The sequence below is a fragment of the Elgaria multicarinata genome, chromosome 2, assembly GCF_023053635.1.
Source record: "Elgaria multicarinata webbii isolate HBS135686 ecotype San Diego chromosome 2, rElgMul1.1.pri, whole genome shotgun sequence".
Lineage (NCBI taxonomy): Eukaryota > Metazoa > Chordata > Lepidosauria > Squamata > Anguidae > Elgaria > Elgaria multicarinata.
In genome coordinates this window covers 169,319,410-169,344,494 of record NC_086172.1, presented here as the reverse complement: position 1 = coordinate 169,344,494, position 25,085 = coordinate 169,319,410, and the positions used below count along the sequence as shown (strand labels likewise).

Sequence of the window (25,085 nt, the reverse complement as noted above, 5' to 3'; positions counted from 1 at the left end):
CTCAATGGGGCCATTTCAAAGGAAATCCCAACATGCCATGAATTGGGGAGTAGATAACCCTAAATATGAATCTTCTTCCACACTTGAAAAATTGATTTGGAACTTCAAAAAGTCTAAGTGAGCGCAGGAAGGACTTGTCCCCTGAGACAAAGCAAGACACACACAAACCATCCCTGCGAGGCGGGCAGGGGAGGAGGACAGGTGGGCAGAGAGCCAGGCAGAGATATGCCATAGATCTAGTATGGGAGAATCAGTCCCGGCAGATGCCCCACCATAGCAGCACCCTGGGGGGTGGGGTGGAAGGCAGGCAGGCAGGCAGGCAGCAGGCACTTCTGGGGGCATAAGGAAGTGAGGCAAGGATGGTTTGTTTCAAAGCCAGCAGTAAGTCATGCATTGCAAACCATCCCTGCGAGGCGGTCATGGAGGAGGAGGACAGGCGGGCAGAGAGCCAGGCAGAGATACGCCATAGATCTAGTATGGGGGAGTCAGTCCCGGCAGATGCCCCTCCACGGACTTGCCCATTTGATTTTCAAAGCAGGAGAGGCGGCCTGCTTACTGGTGCCAGCCTGAGCCTTCCCTTGACCACCACTGCTTTCAGCACGCCTAGCCACAGACGTGCGCCTGCTCCCTCTTCTCATGATGATAATAATATACTACTACTACTACTACTACTACTACTACTACTACTACTACTACTATATATTTGGGCAAATGGGACAAGTGTGTATGCTTTGCCCAAACTGGATTTGAAATGCTCAAACTGTATTGACTTTTTTTGCACTTCACAAGCAGTGCACACAGCACACTCACACAATAACACACAGTCCAAGTAACACACACACACACACAGAGAGAGAGAAGAAATAGAGAAAAATTTTTTGTATCTTTTTGTATTTTTTTTTATGTATAGAAGAAGGAAGATGAAACACAGTCAGGCTTTAAGAGGGGGAAGGGGGGGGGAACCAACCAAACAAACAAACACTCCAAAAATTAAAAATAAAGTTTATATAAAATCAAAGTAAGGGAAAAACACAGAGCAAACTAAGCAAACAGTCAGAAACAAGCAAACAAACACACTCACAACCCAAGCTAAATCCTAATCTAATCTCCTCCAACTCCAAACACAGCAGGAGCACCTATAACTAACTCCTCTCTCCACGAACGCCAACCCACAAAGAGACACAAAGCAGAAAGCTCTCAGGGTGGCTCTGCCTTAGTCCCCCCTCCAACGCTGGGATTGGAAGATGCTTCATGAGGTCATCACTTCTCATCAGGATTGGGAGTTGAATCTGCCTCTCAGCACTTCAAAAAGGTACCTCTCCCGCTTTTTTTACCTATTATTTTTATAAAAATAGCAAGCGAACCGCACCACACAGAGTCCTGAGAGTAGGCTCAAAATGACCCCCAGCCACGACTCTTTAAGCACACGAAATTTCAGAAAGATAGCTTTAAAAACAACACAGTTATCCCCTAATCTTTTCTGCAATGCAATCCTATGGGCAAAATTATCCAAAATGGTGGGCGGATCGCTCTGTGAAAAGAGAAGCGCTTCTCCTATGGCCGCTTCTCTTTGCCATGCTTCTCCAGGACCCCGGTTTGCTTCTACTCCGCCTCTGGGCAAGGCGGATCAGGCCAATTCGCTTCTGATTCTCCGATTCTAAGCGGAGCAGAGCACATCCCTATTGTAAAGCCATCCTGGAATGTTTTTTTTTAGTAACTTAAAGAAATAAAAAAAATAGATAAAAAAAACCACTGCCTTGGATTCTTTTACAGTTTGTAGGATATCAGCTGATTCCAATTTGAAACTGCCCATTTCTAAGGTCAGCTGGGTCTACATAGAGTTGAGTGGCAAGCTGAGCAGCTCCAACATTTGAAAAATAGAAATTATAATGCACAGCCAGAAGAAACAGTATAGTTCCTGTTGTACTAACATAGCACCAAGTGACTACAACAGTTTTGTGGCTCACAGGGAAATGGGCTGCTGCTGGAAGATCACACCCTAAAAAGAGAGAGAGACAGATGGTTCAGTAATGCCTGGAGCCAACTGGTCAGGTAGATCTGGAGGAAGCATGAAGGCCAATGAGATGCCTGGGAGTAGCAGGAAGTAAGTGATGGAAAGCTTTCCCAGCCCTGTCATTAGGTAGAGTGAGGTGGCTTCTTCTGCCTCAGGTATAAGGTGCTCACTGTTGGATTTACTCACATGCATCGCCCCAAAAGAGCAAATAATATTGCTAAACAAGAGGACACAGATTTGTGTAACAGGTCCAGGGGCGTTGAACCTCAGGCCTGTGGGCCAAATACAGCCTACCTGGGTTGGAGTCTGGGACTCCAGGTTCCTTGGATGGTCATGCCATCTTTCCCAGGCCCCACACTGGAGGGCCTATATGGGATCCAGGTGGGCTAGATTTGTTTCCGATGCCTGAGGTTTTGCACACCTGATGTAGTCTTCTAGATAGGCAGGGAGGAACAGGTAAGATGTGAGTGCTCATAAGCAAGTGCCCAGGCAACAGGAAATGGGAAGCTACCTTAAACTACGTGTGACATTTTGTTTTGAGCCTCTTGCCCACTATTGGGGATAGATGAGATTGGGAGGCAAGGTAGACATGACACCAAATGGGTTGCTCCGAAACACATCAGTTTACAGGCTTTGGTGTTTGTGCATTTCATCAAGACTATGGCTTGCAGGGAGGAGAGGTTTAACCCTGTCTACCCCACCTAGGCCTAACAGAAGAACTGGTCCGAGACATTTTGCTGCCTGAGACAGAGGACAAGACAGAGTCTCCTCCCATTCCATGTACAAAACCTGATCGGACCAGCAGTTGACTCTGGGCCAGTTTTTATGATCGCTGTGGCTTATGGTGCATGCTGGCGGCCATTTTGAATATTCAAACCCTGATGGTGGATTGCCATAGTTTGTCGTGCTGTTTGAACCTGGGTGGCAGGAGTAGTTTGAGGGTTAAATAACCCTCCAACAACATCTGTTACCCCAAGACACAATAAACCATGGGAAACCCCACTGGAGGTTGAATATTCAAAATAGCCACCTGTGGTGATTTTGTGTACCAGGTTTCTTTTTGATACTGCTTATAGGACAGCATCCTCCACCACACCTGAAGGCAGCAAGTTAGCTTAGGGGATTAGTAGCCCACAGTTCTCACTTGCTGCCATATAGGAACATATAAGAACATATAAGTTCCCTTATAATGAGTCCATCTAGCCCAATATTGTCATACAGGGCAGGGCTCCTGCAGCTTTAACTGTTGTGATGAAGAGGGGATTTCACCAGGTACTACATGCTTACAAATGTCACCTGCTGAAATTCCGTTTTCTACACAACGGTTAAAGATACAGGAGCGTTGTCCTCCTTTTCATATGGTCACCCTAAATAATTGTTGGTTCTGGCTGCTTTGAGCTTTTTAGCTCTCAATGCTGCTTTCAGGCTGGAAATCTTGCTTTAATGATGGATTATTGTTTGATCTTTGTGTCTTTTTTTATACTTAGCTGCTTTCAGCGAGTCCTTTTTGGAGGGGGAAAACGGGATATAGATTTTTTTGTATCAATGAATGAATAAATGATGCTCTTAGGATCTCGATCTCTTTTTAAGTGCGTTACTCCAAGCACGGAAACCACAGTTCTATTGACGTGGTGCTGCTGTTAATGGATGCCGGGGATGTTGCTTGTCCCATAACAGGGAATGAATATAGCAGTCGTCTCCTTTCTTTTAGAACAGATTATTTCAGTGAGCCTTTAGCACCTCTCTGATCTCCTCCAACAAATTGTGCTATATGACAATGTCAATCAAGGGCAATGAAGTGATTCATAAGAGTTCATTATTTAAAGCTGGGATGTAGAACCTCAGCTTTTGGGGGTCCAATCCAGCCTGCCTGAGGTCCCCAGGAGGCCCTCCCTCCTTTTGCCCAACTCAATGGAGGCTGGCGGCTCCGACGACAGTGGGGTAGTGAATCCAGTCTGGGTTTCAGTGAGAACCAGTCAGAAGTCTTAGCACCTTGGCTAGCTGCTTTAGAGTTCTGTACTGAAACCCGGAGTAGATTTCCCACCTCACTGGCACTGGAGCCATCAGCTTCCACCATGGATCATTTTCTCCACTGATTATAACCATGGTTCCCAGTTTATTTACTTACATGTTTATTTACAGCATTTACATACTGCTCCAAATCTAAACAGAAAGAAATAAAACACCATCTTAAAGTTATTATTTTTAAAAACAGAGTAACGATAAGGGAGGCAAGGAGGACTTCCCAGAATAGAGCTGTTTTCAGGAAACACAGAGTGTTGATGCCTGACTGATCTGTACTGTACTGGTTCCTCTCTATTCGGCCCTGGTTAGGCCTCATCTAGAGTACTGCATCCAGTTCTGGGCTCCACAATTCAAGAAGGACGCAGACAAGCTGGAGCGTGTTCAGAGGAGGGCAACCAAGATGATCAGGGGTCTGGAAACAAAGCCCTATGAAGAGAGACTGAAAGAACTGGGCCTGTTTAGCCTGGAGAAGAGAAGATTGAGGGGAGACATCTTCAAATACTTAAAAGGTTGTCACACAGAGGAGGACCAGGATCTCTTCTCGATCCTCCCAGAGTGCAGGACACGGAATAACGGGCTCAAGTTAAAGGAAGCCAGATTCCAGCTGGACATCAGGAAAAACTTCCTGACTGTTAGAGCAGCGCGACAATGGAATCAGTTACCTAGGGAGGTTGTGGGCTCTCCCACACTAGAGGCCTTTAAGAGGCAGCTGGACAAGCATCTGTCGGGGATGCGTTAGGGTGGATTCCTGCACTGAGCAGGGGGTTGGACTCGATGGCCCTGTAGGCCCCTTCCAACTCTGCTTTTCTATGATTCTATGATCTCCAGAGGCAGGGAATTCCATAGAAAGGGGGTCATCACAGTAAAGGCTCTTCTCTGGGTGAACTCCAATCAGGTCAAAGGTCCATGCGGAAATATCTGGATGACCTCAGTGACCAGGGAGATTGATAGGGGAGAAGGCGGCTTCTCAGATATCCAGATGTCATGTGGAACAGATTTTTGCTTGTGTACTTTATTTTCAAAATCTGGCAACCCCACAATGCCTGTGAAGTGTGCATAAAAATTGGTGCCATTCATAAACAACTCCATCATTGTGGTTCAGGAATGCTGGGCATCCTATTACCTGTGAAGACATGTAGATAGATATTTGTTCTGCAAAAGTTTATAAATAATACATGCATTTGATCCTGCGCCCCCCCCCCCACTGCCCGCCTGCCCAAACATGCCCATCAATTTGGAAAGCCACAGTGTCTGCCCTATGGCATAATGATAATAATTGTGGCTTCTAGGTCTCGCAGGGTCAGTCTACATGTTATGTCAAGTGTGCTTGCTATTTATTTCTTTATTGAAAATTATTTCTTTATTGAAAAATATTTTTAGGCCGCCTTTAAGGCTGGAATCCTCTCAAGGTGGCGTACAAGATAAAAACGATACCCAACAATACAAAACAAATACAATTTTAAAAATCTATCTATATATCTAGAAGAACATAAGAAGTGTCATGCTGGATCAGACCGAGGGTCCATCTAGTCCAGCACTCTGTTCACACTTTGGCCAAACAGCTGTCGACCAGGAACCCACAAGCAGGACATGCTCCAACAGCACCCTCCCACCCATGTTCCCCAGCAACTGGTGCACACAGGCTTACTGCCTCTGATACTGGAGGGAGCACATAGCCATCAGGACTAGTAGGCATTGATAGCCTTCTCCTCCAGGAATTTATCAAACCCCCTTTTAAAGCCATCCAAATTGGTGGCCGTCACCACATCTTGTGGTTGTGAATTTCATAGTTTAACTATGCGAGAGGGAGAAAAATGTCTCCCTATCCACATTCTCCACACCATGCATAATTTTGTACACCTCTATCATGTCTCCCCTAGGCACTCTATCTATCTATCTATCTATCTATCTATCTATCTATCTATAGAAGCTTGCTAATGTAGGTCATTTTCTTTGTCAAGGAAAGGTGGACATATAGGGGGCCAACCTGGATTGGGATTGCAGTGCACAGAGAAAAGGAGGTTCTTTCTTCTTCTGATTTGCAGGCAAAAGTCATTCCCAAGGTGCTATTTGGCTCCCAAGGTGCTATTTACTGCAAACAGTGACTTCAGGGCAAAGAGCAGCCCTGGAGGGCAACTTTAAGTGGGAAACCAGCAGAGACAGAAAGAGTTAGAACTCTCTTAATTAATAATAATAACTACAACAACTGCTACCTCCCCTCCTCAGAATTCCGTTTTCTCTGAACTTAGCTGCAACCTCACAGAATTTCCCACCAACAATATACCCTCCCTGTTGTGATGCAAAGTATTCTGGGGGTAGCTTGGGTTTGAATGGGCAACGAAGATCCATTCACTTTACGAAGACCTGCTCCTGGCAGAAATGCAGACAACAAGGCCTGAGGAGTTCATATGGATCAATACAGCAGCCTGAATTTTCAGACTCCCCTTCAGGAGCATCTGTACTTAAACTTTTTTTTTTACTCTGCCTGAGCAGAATCACGAGTCTGCTGCTCAGGGGTATAGCACCTGCTTTGCATGCATAAGTTCCAAAGGTCAACCCCCTGGCATTTCCAGACAAGGAACTGGAAAGAACCCTGCCCGAAACCCTGGATTGATGCTGCCAGTCAGTGCCGACAACACTGGGCTAGACGGATCAAGGGTCTCAGTCACTAGTCCTGATGGCTCTATGCTACCTCCAATATCAGAGGCAGTCTGCCTACATACACTTGCTGGGGAACATGGGCAGGAGGGTGCTGTTGCACTGATATCCTGGTTGTGGGTTTCCTATTAGCAGCTGGTTGGCCACTGTGTGAACAGAACGCTGTGCTGGATGGTGCTATGCTTTATATGATCCTGTGACACGGATATGTTTTAGATGCCGCAGCTAACGCATGGCACAAAAGCAGACCTGCTGGAATTTCCTCCCCAGGACCGCTCTGGATTGGCGTCGTCCGGGTTCTGGCAACCGACCAGGATGATCGCATCCACTAGCCGGCGGCTTGGCACATGGCAACCCCTTCTACCCCCCGCCCTCCACGCCTCCCGTCTCCTACAGGCCTCCCCTCCTTTTTCTTCTTCTTTTAAAGCAACACCGCCGCGTGCTCCTCCTCGCTGATCCCGCCCCCGGGGTGTTGCAATCCGCCACCGCTCTGCCCTCGCAACCAAACTCCTCGCCAGACGAGGGAAGGAGGGAGGGACGGAGGGAGAAAAAGAAAGGAAGATAGAGAGAAGCCGCCACCGCCGCCTCCTCTTTTGCCGCCGCCAGAGCCCTGCCGGTGCTGGGCTCGCCGCGCGCATAGGAGCGCACTACGCCTCGGCGCGCGTAATGTTTAACCCGCGTCGTCACCTGATCCAACCTGGCGGTTTCACCGCTGCTGGAGCCGGCTGAGAGAGGGAAGGGCCGGGCCGGGCTGGGCTGTGGAGCGCCGGGAGGGAGAAGGGGAGGGGAAAGCCGCCGCCGCCGCCGCCAAGAGCCGCCTCTTGACGTCTGGAACCTGCTGTGCAAGTCAGGGCAGGCGGCGGCGCTGCGTTCCGCCCTCCCCGGGCGGCGAGAGCCAGAAAGAGAAGGAGCTCGGCCAGACGGGAGATGTACGCCCGGGCGTAAGAGCAGCGCCCGGCCGGGGAGGCGAGAAGAGACCCTGCGCTACCGCCGCCGCCGCCCTGGAGCTTGGACCCGGCGGCCGGCACCTGGCGCAGCGCTGGAGGGCGGGGAGCTGGAGCCGCCGCTGCGGGCAGGGTAAGGCTGCCGACAGGTACCGGGCCAACGGCCGGGCCCCCCGGGGAAAGCCAACCTGCCAGACGCGGGGCCGGAGGGAGAGCCCGAGCGCGCGCCGCAGACAGCGAACAGCTGACGGCGCCTCCTGGCTTTTTGGCCTGCGGCCTCCTCCGCCAGCCGAGCCGCACCTGGCTGCGTGGCGATGCCGCACCGCCGGCGGGGAAGGGCCTGCCGCGGGGACTGATCAGCCGGGCAATGGACTGCGGGAGAGGAGGGTGCGCCGGCCTCGCTGCTGCAGGATCGGGGCTGGGGTGGAGAGAGGGCGGGGAAGGAAGGGGGGTTCGTCGGCTCGCTTGGGGGCTATTTTGGGGTTTTCGGCTGGACGGGGGCGGGGTGGAGGCACTGGGCAGATCCCGCACCAAAAAACGCCGGGTGTGCGCGCGCCGGATTTGGGGTGGGCGAGAGCGGGGCACGAAGCGAAGGGATGCTGTTGTGCGTAAGAGATCGAAGGGGATCTAGAAGTGGGGTGGGGTGGGGGAAGGAAAGGAGGTGGCGTTGGGAGATGGCTGCGGCTGGTGCGGCGATTTGAACCAGGCCAGGTAAGGCAACGCGATGCGAAGAGAAGGATTCGAAGCCCTCCCTCAGCTGGGACGCGGAGCCCTCTGTGACAATCCTGGGGCAGCGCCGGGCGGGGGGGGGGGCAGTGAAAAGATGGGGTGCAGTGGTGGGTGGGGGAGGAGCACTTGCAAGTGGCAGGTAGGAGATTCCCTTTATGCCTTCTTGAGGAGAGAGGTGTGAGTAAAACAAAAAGCAAAGAGCGACAGAGCAGCAGCAGCAGCTGATTTTTAGCTAGGGTGATGGCAATGGATGAATGGGATGGGAGATTTCCTGTTCTCCTTCTCCTCCCCCTTCCAGGTTCTGCCCCTTGCTCTCTTTCCGCTGCCACTCAGAACAACCAGGTATCTTTGTGGGGTTTCCCCCTCACCCACTTTTTAGGGAATCAAACTCCACTATAGTTTTGGGTTGTGTCCAATCTTCAGAGTAGACCCATTGTAATGAATGGGACCTAAGTCAGACTATAAACATCGGACGAGAGACCTTTTGATTCCTACCCCTTGCAGCTGCCCCAATCTTCCATTCTAAACAAAGAGATGCAGGTCTCTCTTCCAGTCTAGTTACCTTCCCTCTGGGGGATTGAAGGTCCTCCATCTCCCCTCCACCCACCTCAGTCCGCCCACCCACCAAACGCCTGGTGAAAGAAACACTGATTTATCTGGCTGGCGGCTTTCTTGTCGCACCTTGGTTTTGCTGGTTTTTGCACCTTGGTTTTGGCTGGTGGCGTGGCTTCGCATTCCTCCCCCCTCTTTTCCCTGGGTGTGGTGGAGAACTGCTGGCAGCCGGCTTGTAATGACAGATCTGGAAGGGATTGCTCGGCCCAGCCAGTTAAACTGGCGTCTGCGGGCCACCATCCTTGGGCATAGATTTCCCCTTCTTTTTGTCCTAGCTCTTGCCTGCCCCTCTATTGTGATGCTTTCCTCGTCATGTGCTTCACTTAGCACGTCCCACCTTTTCCCAGCTCACCCCCCCCTGTCTTTTTTAAAGCCTGCAGAAAATAAACAAAAAAATCCAGATGGGATTATGGTGGCCTTGAGCCGTGGTGCCTGCCGTTGTGTGTGGTTCCTTTAAACCTTCCCTTCCTTCTGGGGAAATGTCCATAATAAGCATTAGTTGCAGCCGAATCGGCTGCCGAGGGTTAGAAAGAGCTGATTAAAGATACAGCCACCAAAACGGAGCAAGAAAAAAAGCTTCAAGCTGCAATTATTGCTCTGACTTGTGTCTATGTTCTGGGCCAATAAGAGTTTGCTTGGCATATTTATTCCCTTCCTCCTGGCAACAGATGCCAACATGTCCCTGCAGCTCGTTGCGTGCATTGGAAGAGGAGGAGAAGGAAGAGAAGAAGGGAAAGGTAGTGTCAAAGGCTGGATGCACGCTACAGACAAACCAGAGTATGGATAGAGTGTGGTTTGTCATGAAACTGTGGGTGGTTATTGAACCGCAGGTTGTTGTGTTGTGTGAATCCAGTCACACTAATAAACCATGGTATGTTAACCACAAACAGCCTACCGTTCACAACCCAAGAACCAAACCATGGGTTGTTTGTGGCTAACAAACCATGGTTTTTAGTGTGGTTGAGTTCACACAACACAACAACCCAAGATTCAGCAACAATCCACAGTTCAATGACAACACACAGTTGTCATACGGTTCGGGTCCAGGTTATTTGAAAGAACGTGTTCTCCTTTATGAGCCTGCCTGTGCTTTGAGATCTTCTGGAGAAGCCCTTCTTTCAGTCCCACCTTCTTCACAGGCACGCTTGGTGGGAACATGGGAGAGGGCCTTCTCGGTGGCTGCTCCGGTGCTCTGGAACTCTCTTCCCGGGGAAGCTAGGCTGGCTCCCTCCTTGATGGGCTTTCGGAAGCAGGCTAAAACTTTTTTGTTCAAGCAGGCCTTTGGAGAATAATCCAGCCCTCCATCTATGTTAATGTCTTATAATTTTGTTGTGTATTTTTTAATTGTTTATGGTTTTGTTTCCCTCCCCCCCCCCATATATATTTTAAACTTTGTAAGGCCGCCTTGAGGCCCAGCACTGGGCAAAAGGCGGGATACAAATAAATATAATAATAATAATAATAATAATAATAATAATAATAATAACAACCCACACTTAACCTATATTCTGGCTTATCGGATTGTGTGAACCAAGTGAAAGACTCATGATGCTTAAATGCTACATCCAGTATCGGAGGCAATATGGCTATGTATACCAGTCACTGGGGAACAGAAGCAGGAGGCTGCTGTTGCATTCATGCCCTACTTTGTGGGCTTCCTGTTGGCAGCTGATTGGTCACAGTGTGAACAGAATGCTGGAGTAGATGGACCTTGCTTTGATCCAGCACAGCTTTTCTTATGATACGTTGAGGAAAGAGTGAGGCCTGAGTTTAATAATGCTTAACTTTTATATAGCACCTTGTGGGTATTCTAATAGTTCTTGACTATTATCTTGGTCATCCCTTACAGCAGCCCTGTACATTGATGGTGCTATATAAATAATAATAATAATAATTAATAAGGGAGCTCAGTGTTGTCATCCCCATATTGCAGATTGAGGGTGTGCTGGGTGCTGAGGCAGAGAGAATAGTACCTTGCCTCAGACCACCTGGAGGCAAAGTAGACCTTATGCTAAACAAAGATGGCCGCCGCATGTTTATCACCCCCAGTAACATCCAGTAGAAATTGGCATCACAAAATTCCATCTTTCCCTGTGCCCACAGTAGCTGATGAGGCTGGATGCTGTGATGTGAGGACATTGGAGAATTGTACTATCCTCTTTGGAGGAGAAATACCTAGTTTTGCTCCTTAGGATCACACAGCAGGTTTGAACCAGTGGCTTCCTGGCTTACAGCTGAATGTCTTACAGTGCGATCCTAAACATGTTTACTTAGATGTCAAGCTCTTAGATTCCAGTGGGACTTATTCCCGTGTAAGTGTGTTCAGCGTTGCAAGCCCCATCCTCTGTACTGTGACTTATTCCTTGAGACAGTCCAGTGTAAATTCCTTGTGCTCAGTGCTCACCCATGTGTCTGGATAGAACAGTGTCTGTTCATGGGCAGTGCACCCTCTAGCTTCTCCCATTAAGCAGGTACAGTGACTTTGTTTGTGTGTTGTTCGGTTGGTGATTGCCTCCTTTGCCATTGTGGGATAGATAATAAAGATGATTTCCATGGAAACATCATTGGTTTTCTGTTTTTGTAGTGTTGAAACTTAAATTTGCTTAACTTACATTTGTGGTTCAGATACCTCTTTAAACCCCTGCGAGGTTATCATCAGTTGCAAGTTAACCTTCCCCTGGTTTTTGTTTTTGTTTTAACACAAGGGAATGCTGGATTACTCAAAATTCAGCACATGTTAGGAAATTTAAAATACCTGCTTGCCAAGTCAGAAAGCTAGTATTGCATCAGCTGAACTGATAGTTATTTTTGCTGCTACTTTTTTGGAATATATTTTATCTCAGCGAATTTATACCATCTTTTATTTACTTCTTTTTAACTGTTAATTGCCCTGTATTGTTTTGGTTTTTATTATATGTTGTGAGCTGCCTTGGACTACTTTAAGGAAAGGTGGGGGCACCATTTTAAATAGCTAAAGGTAAGCTTCCGAACTGGATGGGAAAAAAAGATCCATATGCCACAGCAGGGCCCCGATCAGTTCTGTCGAACATGTACCCAATTTGAAGCTACTGCTAACATAAATTCTGTTGTGCTAGCGTAAATGACCGGTAGCGCAGTACCAATACATTTTGCTGGTGTGATGGCTTTTTCGGGGAAAACAGTTAACATCAGCAAATGCTGTTGGTGTTGCCTAGAAACTGCTTATGCTCGTGCAACGTGGTTTACGTTAGCAGTAGTCGAACTGGATGCTGCCTGTGCCTTGCTGTCACATGGTGTAGTGGCTAAGGTGTTGGTCTGGGAGCCAGGAGATCCGGGTTCTAGTCCCCACTTGGCTATGGAAACCCACTGGGTGACTTTGGGCCAGTCACAGACTCTCAGCCCAACCCACCTCACAGGGTTGTTGTTGGGAGGATAAAACGGAGAGGAGGAGGTTTATGTATGCCTCATTGGGTTCCTTGGAGGAAAAAAGGTGGCATATAAATGCAGAAATAAATAAATATATAAATAAAATAAATTTTGGCACGTGCAGTTGGGCTGGAAGTGGAAGTGGTTTTCTCCATCCCCTCCTTTTCATAGCAGCTTCTCCAATCCCCTAAAAACGCTACAAAAATGGTAAGGAGACCCTACTGGATTGGGTTAGTCTGTGGTGTGGAAGCGATGCCAAGGGAATTCCTGAAAATTGGCAGATCCCCCTTTCATGTGTGGATGGCTGCTCATGGGAGGTGCCTCCTGTGAACTTTTGTGGATCTTCTACTTCATTCAGCAGGGCCCCATGACCTTCTGCGTGGTATTTTCTTATGGAGGTGGCAGGGAATTCTGGTTCTGTTAGTCCAGTTGCACGTTCTTGCATGTGGATCCAACCAATGTTAGCAAATAGGTACAGCACCTTTTAAAAGAGTTGTAACTGGGTGGCCTGCAAGTACAGTAGGTGTACTTATTTCAGTCATCAAATATCGCATAGTGTGAAGTTGGGGGTGTAGATTATTTGAGGTGTGAAAGGAGAGGATTTGCAAGTGAAATCTTCCTTATGGGAAGCCTTTGTCTCAGTCAGCTCTTGTAGTGGCTTCCTTCATATGTTAATTTCCTTCATATGTTAATTTCCTGCCCACCCTGCATTGGGATTCATAAAAACCAGGAAGGTGAAATATTACAGGTTAGCCGCCTTTTCTTTTTCTTTCCTTTTCACAATAACCAAGACATAGAAGTGTCTTTTATTTATTCCTGGGGGAATTGTTTAGATTTCGTTCCATTTCATTATACTGGTGCTTAAAAATTCTATGCTTTTAGGGCCGGATTAAGACATGCTGAGGCCATATCAAGATTTAGAGGTCCCATAGTATAAAATAAAGGGGGGGGGGAGAAGAAGTGTATTACATTATAATAGAAAGGGTACCACCCAATCTTAGGGGGTAATAGTGAGATACTTAGGGCCTTGCTAGACGAGGCCTTAGCGCGCCTTGAGAGCCGGTTTCCCTGCTGTACGTCCACATGACGCACAGGGGGATCCGGCCCCAGGCCGCACTGAAGCCTCCTCTTAACGCACCATAAGCGAAGTCGCTTATGGCGCGCCTTTTCCGCAGCTCCGGCCTGAGGCCGGGGCTGCAGAACGTCTAGAGACTTCCGTGGCTTTTTGCGGCTACTCGCTTAAGCGAGTAGCCGCAAAAAGCCACGGACTTGGCACAGCGCTCATACGAGCGCTGTGCCCATCGGCCCGGGGGGGGGGAGAGAGGGGCAGGGGGAAGGCCGGACCCGGCAGGAGGGGGGGAGAGCAGGCATCGGGGATGGCAAGGGGGGAGGGCGGGTGAGAGAGAGAGCGCCTGGTGCCACCGCCCGAGCGAGCAGGCAAGCGGCGCTGCCAGGGCAGGGCTGGGGACAGGGAGGGGGGGCTTCATTTTTTTTAAAAAAGGGACTTACCTGGTCCGGAGTCTTCGGGCCGCACGTGGCCCCTTTAAACTTAAAAAAAAATGGTGGACGCTGCAGGGATCCCGATGTCCCTGCGCGTCCCGCGTGTGGAAGCCGGGGCGGCGCGCGCTAACAGCGTGCTGTTGCCCCGCCTCCAGGCCGGCTTATCCGGCCGGGTCTAGCAAAGCCCCCAGTCTCTGAAAGGTGTGTTTAAAATCACTAATAAAGTAAATTGATTTGAACTTCTTCTAAACTGGCTCTAATCTGTGATTATTGCCTCTAATACTAAATGCTGCATTGCTACGCTTTCTCTATATAAGGCAATTTTGCTGTAAGTCACACCAGACTTTCCAACATATTTAAACCAAAGTGATTTCAAATATAATACATCTTAGTTCTATCCAGCGTATTTGGAGGACCTTCATAATAAGAGGCCCTAAGCCATGGCTTATTTGGCTTGTTCCTAAATCCAGCACTGGTTGTTTTAACATTGCATTTAACCTGTTTATGTATGTTACCCTGAAATCCATTTTGGGATGAAGGCGTAGTGTGGTTGATGTGTTCTTAAAATGAAGAAATAAATAAATTAGTGCATTTTCCAGCCCTGAACTTCTTGCCCCAAGTTGATCAAGGCAGTATTCATGGTCTCTCTCCACCACGCCATTTTTTATTTACAAGAACCCTGTCAGTAGGTTAGGCTAACAGAAAATGGCCCCTGCAAGTCATTTAATGAACTCCGTTTTGGAGTTTTGAGCCAAGATCTCTCCAACAATTGGGGGGAAGTCAACCTGGTAATCTTGATGTTTTGAACTATGACTCTCATCAGTCCCAGCTAGCATGGCAATGGTTGGGGATTATGGGAGTTGTAGTTCAAAACATCTGGATTGTCTACACTCCTGCAGATAGGCATGAAGAAGTGGGAAAAGCTGCACTTGTTAAATTTCGGTGTGGCTGCTGGGAGCAGACCAGGTTAAACAAGCCAAAACCTTTAAGACATCTGAAGAAAAATTTATTTCTTAAGCATGAGGTGGGCCTTCCAGGTGAGGCGCAGACAGTAACCAGGGAAGGAGGAGATTCCTCTCTGTTCTATCCCAGAGGTGTGTGGTTTGTTTGTTTTTGGCATAGAATCTGGTGATTGGTTTCTTAAGACCACTTGCCCCACTGTCTCTGTGTATGTGTCAGTAGTCAATGTGTCTCTGTATCTGCAAAGAGACACATTGCCTCCCCCTCTCTTGCTAGGCCCCCTCCAATTTTGCACTGAAGTTTTTTTTAGTGTTTTGTGCTGAAACTTTGCATCAAAAGCATTTTCCAGGCCTGGTTTTTGGTAAGCTTTGGCTCATATTAACCTTTGCTTGTCATCCTGGTCTGGTTCAGCTAGATCATCTCTTTCCTTTTATCTACTTCTTCAGCTGTCAGTTGTGAGGGCCCTTAGCTCAGTGGTGGAGTACATCCTTTGCCCTCAGAAGATCCCAGTTTCAGTCCATAGCATCTCCAGGTAGATGGAAAAGACCTCTGTCTTCTGAAGACCTGGAGAGCTACTGCCAGTCAGTATAGAGTGTGGTGTCCTCCAGATTTGTTGGGATACAACTCCCCTAATCCTCTAGCCAGCTGGTGTTGACAATACTAAGTTAAATGGACCAATAGTCAGACTTGGAATCAGGCACTTTCTTATGTTCATATCATTTGATATGGCTTATATTCAGGGCCAGCCCAAGACATTTTGCTGCCTGAGGTGAATGGCAAGATGGTGCCTCCTCCCATTCCATGTACAAAAGCCAACTGGGCTGGCAGTTGAATCTTTCTTTAATAGTGGAAATGAGACAGCCTCTTCCACCACACCAGGAGGTAGGCTGCGTGGCTCATAGCTCTCTCCTCCAGCACTTTGCTGCTGCCTCTCAGCATCTGTCAGCTGGGGTGACCACCTCACTCTGCCTAACGGTTTTGTTCACAAACTTAGATTGGTTTTGTTCACAAACTTATCTGGAGCTTTTCAGGAGCTTTCTCTTTCTCTTGTTCAGGATGGTGAAAAGCTGAAGTGCCAAACGCCAAAATGAGTGTGACGTCGTGGTTCCTGGTGAGCAGTGCGGGCATTCGCCACCGGCTCCCTCGGGAGATGATATTTGTTGGTCGAGAAGACTGTGAACTAATGCTCCAGGTAAATACCCCGGGGGGGTCTTTGTAAATCCACCTGGTTTGGTTTCCTTTCTGAATGAGAGTGAATCTTCAAATATTATCAATATAATAATTATCAATATAAACATTGGAGTGCTTGAAGGACTTATTATTAAGTATTATTAACCCTGTATTATCAAAGGAGATAGTAATAGTGAAACTAATGACTAGGAGTTTGCCTGAGGCACCTTACTAAGCTCATTGTTATTTATTATTATTTATTTAAAGCATTTTTATAGTGCTACCTCACCATTTCTGGCATTGAGACGCTTTACAATGACATATAAAACAATTCCATTAAACCCCTCAATGTGTTAAACTCTATAGGCCCGCCACATAAACCCTTGTCAGGCCAAGCACCACCACCTGAAAACCTGAGGGAAGGTTAAATAAAACCTTTCCCCTGGCTATGAGGGAAGCAGGTTTAATATAGGATCTCTCAAAATATACTGTGGGAATACTCTGGTGTGGGTGTTTAACAACTGTAAGGCAGGTAAATAATGCCAAGCTGACGCGTGGTATTTGGTAGCTTTATTTATTTATTTATTTTTATTTATTACATTTTTATACTGCCCAATAGCAGAAGCTCTCTGGGCGGTTCACAAAAATTAAAAACATTCAAAGTATAAAACCATACTTATTACAAAATAATAAGTTTATTGTTATTTAAAAGCTTTAAATCAAAATATAATACTTTCAATCCTGCCTAATCTAAACTCTCCACACACCAACCACCTCACTGTCTTCACACCAATCCTAAATCCCTAGAATCCAAACACCTCAATAAACAACTCTCTCACTCCTCAAACTCACCCACCCCACAAACTCCCAACACTCTCCTTATATACTCCTTTCCCCCCACCTATTACATCATAAACCACACCCACTCAGTTCTAACATTCCATACTTACCAGACATACTAATCTAGACATATACAAGATACTAAATTGTGGGGTAACGCCACACCATCTGATTTGGTTTCCTTTCTGAATGAGAGCGGATCTTCAAATTTTATCAACGTAATTGTATAAAAAACACATTGGAGCGCTCAAAGGACTTGTAATTAAGTATTAGTAACCCTATATTGTCAAAGGAGATAATAATAGTGAAACTAATGGACTAGGAGTTTGCCTGAGGCGCCTTACTAAGCTCATGTGTTAAAACAGCCTTCAACAACTTGCATCGGGGATGGCAAGGGGGGAGGGCGGGTGAGAGAGAGAGCGCCTGGTGCCACCGCCCGAGCGAGCAGGCAAGCGGCGCTGCCAGGGCAGGGCTGGGGACAGGGAGGGGGGGCTTCATTTTTTTTTAAAAAGGGACTTACCTGGTCCGGAGTCTTCGGGCCGCACGTGGCCCCTTTAAACTTAAAAAAAAATGGTGGACGCTGCAGGGATCCCGATGTCCCTGCGCGTCCCGCGTGTGGAAGCCGGGGCGGCGCGCGCTAACAGCGCGCTGTTGCCCCGCCTCCAGGCCGGCTTATCCGGCCGGGTCTAGCAAAGCCCCCAGTCTCTGAAAGGTGTGTTTAAAATCACTAATAAAGTAAATTGATTTGAACTTCTTCTAAACTGGCTCTAATCTGTGATTATTGCCTCTAATACTAAATGCTGCATTGCTACGCTTTCTCTATATAAGGCAATTTTGCTGTAACTCATGTGTTAAAACAGCCTTCAACAACTTGGTGTCGTCCAGATGTGGTGGACTACAACACCTATTATTCACAGCCAGGCCACATTGGCTGGGGTGATGGGAGTTATAGTTTGAGAAAGCTGGGTTAGGTGAGATTCCTGTCCTTACAGCTGGGACCTTTCATCACTTATACCACCTTCTCAGTACATTACAGGGTTATAAACTGACTTAAGATTGAGTTGAAAGTCCCTTGAAAAGCCTTTTCTGGTTCAAAATGGAGGCGTGAGAAGACATGGGTGGAGGCTTCATGCAACTGCATCCCAGCTCACCGTTTTTGCTGCTGCTGCTGCCTTTTTCTTTGGCTCTGGTGGCAGCGATGAGTGCACTCTTTGTGCTGCTGGGCGCCATTTTTCTTCCATGCTTCCTTTCCACAGGATGACCGAGGCCTTAGCTAGACCAGGATTTATCACGGAGCGAACCCCGGGATCGTCCCTGTGCATCCACATGACGCACAGGGGATCCTGAGCACTCCCCTTTGGGCCCGGTTTTTCCACAGTCTCGGGCTGAACCTGAGACCATGGAATGTGTGGCCCGTTGCCGTGGTTTGACTCAACCCCGCGCAATTACTCGTGCGGAGCCGGGAGCTGCGCCCATCGGGGGTAGGGTGGGGGGAGCGGGGATTTTTTTTTTTTAAAAAAAAGAGCACCTACCTTTAGCGCACGGCCGTTCGTGCGCTCCTCTTCCTTTAAAAATAAAAAATGGCGGGCGCGACGCCTCTCTTCCTGAGGTCGTCACGCCTCGCGTGTAAACGGAGGAGGGATCTCGCGTTAATCACAATGCGAGATCTTCCCTCCTCCGTCGCGGACTATCATGTAGGTCTAGCTAAGGCCCGAGTGAAGGCAAGGACTATTGCTGCCATCATGTCTCCAAATGTCATCCTGCTACCAAATCTCATTGGCTACATGGCATCATTATGAAGCCAAATCAGAGTGAGGGCAGGAAGGTGTCTTGTGGCAAGGAATCACTGGAGGAAAATGGGACCCAGTAGAAGCAGGGAGTGCAATCACCACCAGTGATAAGAAGAAATAATAATAATAATGATGATGATGATGATGTATGGTGCTTTCAAGTGTTCAAAGCACTTCACGTTCTTACAACAGCCCTGTAAGGTATGTTGGTATTGTTATTGCAGGTGGGAGGACTAAGGCTGAGTATGGAATTATGAAACTATGTAATTTTCTGCCACAAGACTTGGGGTGGCCACCAATTTGGATGGCTTTAAAAGAGGGCTAGGGAAATTCCTGGAGAAGGCTGTCCATGACTATTAATCCTGATGGCTATAAGCTATCTCCAGTATCAGAGGCAGTATTTACACCAGTTGCTTTGGAACATGGGTGGGAGGGTGTTGTTGCACTCATGTCCTGTTTGTGGGTTCCCCATTGACAGCTGCTTGGCCATGGTGTGAACAGAATGCTGGACTAGTTGGACCCTTGGTCTGATCCAGCAGGGCTCTTCTTGTGTTCTTAGAGAGACAGCAAAAGAGAGAGAGAGTCTTGCCAAAGGCCAGCTCAAGTTCATGGCAGAGGCAAGATTCGAAACAGGGTCTCCCTGATTTGTAGCCCAGCCTCTTAGCCACCATGCTACATCAACTCATCACTGATCAAGTGGGGCAAGCACAGCGCTCCTATTAAGTGGGGCAAACGCAGCACAACACTCAGAATACCCCAAATGCTGCTGCCCCAGCTGTTGCAGCCTGTGAAGAAGGCGACTCAGTTTAGCAAATTTGATTGGCTCAAAGTTTGCATTCTACTTTCTGGCCATTCCTGCAATGCCTAGATTATGACCCCAGGGCGATTGTGTTGTTTCTTATGTGTGTATTTGGAGGAACCAAAGACTTCTCGATCCTCCCAGAGTGCAGGACACGGAATAATGGGCTCAAGTTAAAGGAAGCCAGATTCCAGCTGGACATCAGGAAAAACTTCCTGACTGTTAGAGCAGTACGACAATGGAATCAGTTACCTAGGGGGGTTGTGGGCTCTCCCACACTAGAGGCCTTCAAGAGGCAGCTGGACAAGCATCTGTCAGGGATGCTTTAGGGTGGATTCCTGCATGGAGCAGGGGGTTGGACTGGATGGCCTTGTAGGCCCCTCCCAACTCTGCTATTCTATGATTCTGTGATTCTATGAGTGGCATTGCCCATGCTTTCCATGCAGAAGGTTCAGTTGTTGGCATTTCCCATTAAAAGAATTGTGTAACTGGTGATGGGACAGAGCAGTTTCCTGCGACCTACTGCCACTCAGAGTAAACAATACTGGGCTAGGTTGCAAGTGGTCTGCTCTGATACAAGATAGGATCCTTTAGATTTCTAACCTCAGTTTCCCTTGAACTTTGAACGAGGCCACATGGGCAGATGTTTGGATGGTGGAAGCTCTTTCCTGATTCTGTTAGTTGGAACGCATCTCTGGTCAACGGTGGTGCTCAAAACAGCTAAGCAGGAATGACTTAGGTCAAAGAGCGGAAGGGTCCTTATGTTGGGGAAGGCACATCCATGGCGCATTGGGTGGTGCATGCAAGAGTGAAAGCTTAGAGGCTGGCAGAAGGGCCTTGAAATGTGCTTGGGACACAGCATGTGCTGTTCCATGTGGTGTTTGGAGGCACAGAGCTCAGGTGCAGAAATGGAGTGGGTGAGGTATTTGCTGTTCCAAGTGGCATTTGGCGCATGTGCTGTTCCATGTGGTATTTGGAGCATGTGCTGTTCTGTGTGGTATTTGGAGGCACAGAGCTCAGGTGCAGAGGGAGTGGGTGAGGTAGACTGTGGCGTGGCAGTATGCAGACTTTGTGGGTTTGTGTGCATTTGTTTTGCATGCAGAAGGTCCCAGGTTCAATTCCTGGCATCTCCAGAGAAAATGGATCAGGTAGCAGCTGATGGGGAGATATCCTGGAGAGTTTCTCCCAGTCAGACTAGACTGAATGGTAATCTTTGCTTATAAAACAACAAAATACAGGTATTGTGAAGGATGGTGTTGGGTTGCAAGCTGCAGTTCAGCTAACATGGAAGGAGAAGTTTCCAAACTTCTCTTTGGAGCTGTGCCCGTGGAGGAGAGCGCAAGCATGGAAACCTGAGAAATCTGAGCTTCCAGGGCCAGCCCTATCATTTCTCAGGCTCATGCACCCGCATCAGGCAATGGAGCGGCAAGAGTGGCAAATATCGCCACTCTCCTCCTGCCCCCTGCCAGGAGGGCCTGCCGCTGCTTCCCTTTCTCCTCCAGCGGGTGCTCCGGAGAGCCCTGCCAACCGCGTTCCCGGCGTAGCAAGACAGCAGCTGGTAGGGCTCTCTTCTTCCTACTGTGGCCATGGGTGCGGGGGCTTGGAGAGAGATTGGTTGGTCTCTCATGGGAGCCCCACAACTCTCAAGGGGCACTAGGGCAGGAGAGACCTGGTGGGCAGGAGCACACGAGGAAGATACTGGCCCCATTCAGAAGACACCTTGAACCATGCCTTTAACCACGGTGGTTAAACCAGAAAGCCTTATTCACTGTGGTTAAAGCCATGGTTTAAGGTGTTTTCTGAATGGGGCCACTGGCAAGCTGCCCGGCTGGCTGAGTGAGGGGCCAAGTGGGTGGGTGGCCAAACGGACAATTGCGTGGCGGCGGGAAGGGGAGGCGGCATCACTGCCTCAATTAAGGCAGCAAGATACTGTGGGCCAAGCCTGCAAACCTCGCCGAGATTCGTTCTTCTAATGCTGAATGATGGTTTGATGTGGGCTGGTTCAGATGTAACCATCCTTGGGCTAGTTGTGGTTATTCAGCCTCAACCACCTCATAAGGTAGTGTTGTGGCTAACAAAAGGTACTCATAATTAATTACTCATAATTAATTACTCATAATTAATTAATAATTAAGTAATTAAATAATTAATTACTCATAAGGTAGTGTTGTGGATCTCCCACACTAGAGGCCTTCAAGAGGCAGCTGGACAAGCATCTGTCAGGGATGCTTTAGGGTGGATTCCTGCATTGAGCAGGGGGTTGGACTCGATGGCCTTGTAGGTCCTTTCCAACTCTGCTATTCTATGATTCTATGAAAAGATCACAATGATATAGGGTGGGATACAGATGTTTTAATAAGGGAATAACTAAAGAAATGAAAGAGTTCCTTAGAAGAATGACAGTGGCCTAATCTACACCTGCAGCCCTTTCAGGAATGGGGAAGGATGATGGTGGGGTTTTCCAGCTTCCGAGATCGTCCCTCAGGATCCCATCAGAGAGTACTCCCGGAAGTAAAGGAGAGCTGTCCCAGGCGATTTTTTAAAATTATCATTATTAATTGGTACTATCAAGGGATCTAGCAAACGCCAAATCAATTGCGAAACAGAGGCTGCTCGACACAGATATGCAAGACCTTCAGAGTGCTGCTCAGGGTCCATGCTCCCCCCAGGCCTTAGGCTTACCAGTCTCCTTTTGCAAAGACGGGATGCCCTACCTGCACTGGCTAACGGTCCCCAAATACAGGAGAGCATTTTCACTGGCTAGACTTAACGTCCTTCCCTCTAAACTTTTAGATGGCAGATACATCTAAAAATCCCACGGCTCAACAGATGCTGTCGCTGTAAAAATACCGAGGTGGAAACCGTATTACATGTGTTACTGTTCTGTAGATGTTATCAAGGGGCTAGGAATGATCTTCTGAACTCCATTTTACCCCATCTTTTCCTGGTCACCTAACTGAATAAGTCACTCACTAAGCAAGTGGCCAAGTTTCTGAACCTGGCCATCTCTATTAGATCCTCTATGATCACTTGCCCTTTTAATAGTTAAATGTACGCTCAGTCCTTTTGTATGTAACTTTTGCTGGAATGGTCTATTGACTGCAATAAAATTGTTGTGGAATCGTTATTTTTATTTATTTTTTTATTTCATTTATATACCACCCCATAGCCAAAGCTCTCTGGGCGGTTTACAAAGATTTAAAACAGTGAACATTAAAAACAAATATACAAAGTTTTAAACCATAAAAAGCATAAAAGCAGACAATATCCATTTAAAAACACCTATACTTCTAATGCTTGCACAAGAGCAGGGGTGCACTCCTGCGCGAAACTGCGTTTTTTAAACCAAACCAAACACACTTGGCGCTGGAAGATGCCGAGACCCCTCCGAAATGTGGCGAAAATGCTCCCCCCTCCCCCCCCATAACCATGGGCTCGCCCTGCTGATCCACACTACTCGTGAGTAACAGCGACGACCTCGGGAGAGGGGGGCTGCACCACTCGCGGACCTCGGGATTGTCCTGAGAGCGGGGGAAAAGTGGGGAAAAAGCAGGCACTGACATCCCTGGAAAACGGAGTGGTCGTCCCTGGATCACTGCGGGAGTAGGTGAACATCATGTGGGGATGACCTCAATACTACCCTGGGATAAATGGCAGGTGTAGATTAGGCCAGTATCTAATTTATGCACATTCCTAGGCATGCATGGTTGGCTGGGGAACGCTGGGAGTGTTCTGACTTTGCTCTGCCTAAAGATGCATAGGATTGTGCCCTAAATGTATTAAGTGATATACGTTTAGTAGAGGAGTCAATTCAGCACTTGCTCACTGGGCATCCTCATACCTGTTCCATTTGCTGACACAAAAGTCCCAACTAGTTTCTTTTTAAACTTTTTTTTTTAATGGATGTTTGCTTGTCTTTTGTTACGTGACCTGCAATTGTTTGCTTTGATGATGTGCGTTAATTTGGATCGATTGCTGTGGGCAAAATAAGACGGGAGCCTGAAAGCTTGGAAGTTTAAATCAATTTTGCAAGCTTCAGGCAGGGGAGGGGAAGCATAATCTTTTCAAAACCCTTCCTTGCCTGCCTCATAAGCTTGGGGATATTTAAAATACTTGTGAGGATTACAGAACATGTAATGCTGAAGTTCAGGTGGCAATTAGGCTGTTTAATAGAAAATGGAGACTATATTTACAACCTAATTTTGGATGTTTAGGTCAAGAGTCTTGGAGGCTTTTGCCAGAGAAATCCTGTCACCCTTTGTTTGCCAGAAATGCAACGGTGTGTCTGATGTGAGTGCTGTATTTAGATCTGGACATTTTCCCAGGCTTGTGGAGTTTGCACATGTCCAACCAATGCTTCAGGCATTCCAGCTAGTGCCAGAAAATCCAGCATTAGACATCGGTGCTATGTCCAAGGTGGAGTTTTATAGAGGGGATAGGGAGGTCCCCTTCAAATGTCTTTAGCGAGTTTGGGCTGCGATCCTAATCACATTTACTAGGGAGTAAGCTTCAATGAATGCAGTAGGGTGTATGTCTGAGTAAACCAGCATAGGATTGCCCTGCATGTGACGCCCTTATTAATGAATTTATTTATTTATTTATTCATTTATTGCATTTGTATCCTGCCTTTTTTCCTCCAAAGAATCCTAGGTGGCATTCATAATCCTCCTCCCCATTTTATCCTCACAACAACAACCCTGCGAGGTAGGCTGGGTTGAGAGTCTGTGACGGGCCCAAAGTCACCCGGTGAGCTTCCGTGGCTGCATGGGGACTAGTTAACATGGTGTTATGCAGCTTTCTCCATCCTGGTGCCTTCCAGATGTGTTGGTCTGCAAGATGCTGGGGGTTGCAGTACAGCATGTCTGGAGAGGACTAGGTTGGGGAAAGCTGGCATAATGGGGCTGTTCACACAACACTCTCAACAATGGTTGAGTGTGGGTAGTTGTTGAACCGTAGGTTTGTTGAACTGTGGGTTAGCACGTTGTCTGAACCCAAGACATTTTCTGCAGGCGGCCTGTTAACCATGCAGTATGGCTTTTTAACCATCCTGAACAATCCAACAACAAACCATGGGTTCTCAAGGGGGCTTGTTCGAGAAAAATAAGCCGCAATGCATTATTAACAAGCCACACTGTGGAAAATGATCTGGGTTCAGACAACACACTAACCCACAGTTCAACAAACCTACGGTTCAACAACAACTCACACTCAACCATTGCAGATGCGCAAACGTATCTTTATGGGTTTTAGGTAGGGCTGTGCAAGCCTCGGATTTGGAAATCTGAAGCACGATGGCCATTTCGTGACGGATCTGTTGGAACCGCCATTTTAATGCACAGCCCTAGGTCTCCGGAAAGAAGAAACCTCCTACAACTCCCAGCATGCACTGCCTGGAAGGGCTAAACCTACCGGAGCCCAGGGACAGTGGGCACTCATGTCCTCCCCACTGTCGGTGCGATCGCCCGCTCACAAGCATGATCACTCACCTGCTGCCACAATCAGCTGCCTGCTGCGATGATCAGCCTCCTGCTGCCGTGATCAGCCGTCCGCCACCGCAATCGCTCCCTCCCTGAGGAGTTCCTGGAGGGGCTATTATGTCTTCCGCAGGTGCCGCGCAGCTGCCTGCTTCCCCCAAGAGC

The 25,085-nt window shown here is 47.9% G+C and overlaps 1 protein-coding gene across 1 annotated transcript in view; it reads left to right on the top strand.

Moving 5' to 3' along the window:
* Positions 1-7,602: 7,602 nt before the first annotated feature.
* Positions 7,603-25,085, top strand: part of CEP170B (centrosomal protein 170B) — a 110,709-nt gene continuing 93,226 nt past the window's right edge. Inside the window, exons 1-2 of the mRNA XM_063118161.1 lie at positions 7,603-7,774; positions 15,903-16,039. Coding sequence (XP_062974231.1) covers positions 15,935-16,039 — 105 coding nt within the window. The 5' untranslated portion in view covers positions 7,603-7,774; positions 15,903-15,934. The remainder of the gene's footprint in view (positions 7,775-15,902; positions 16,040-25,085) is intronic.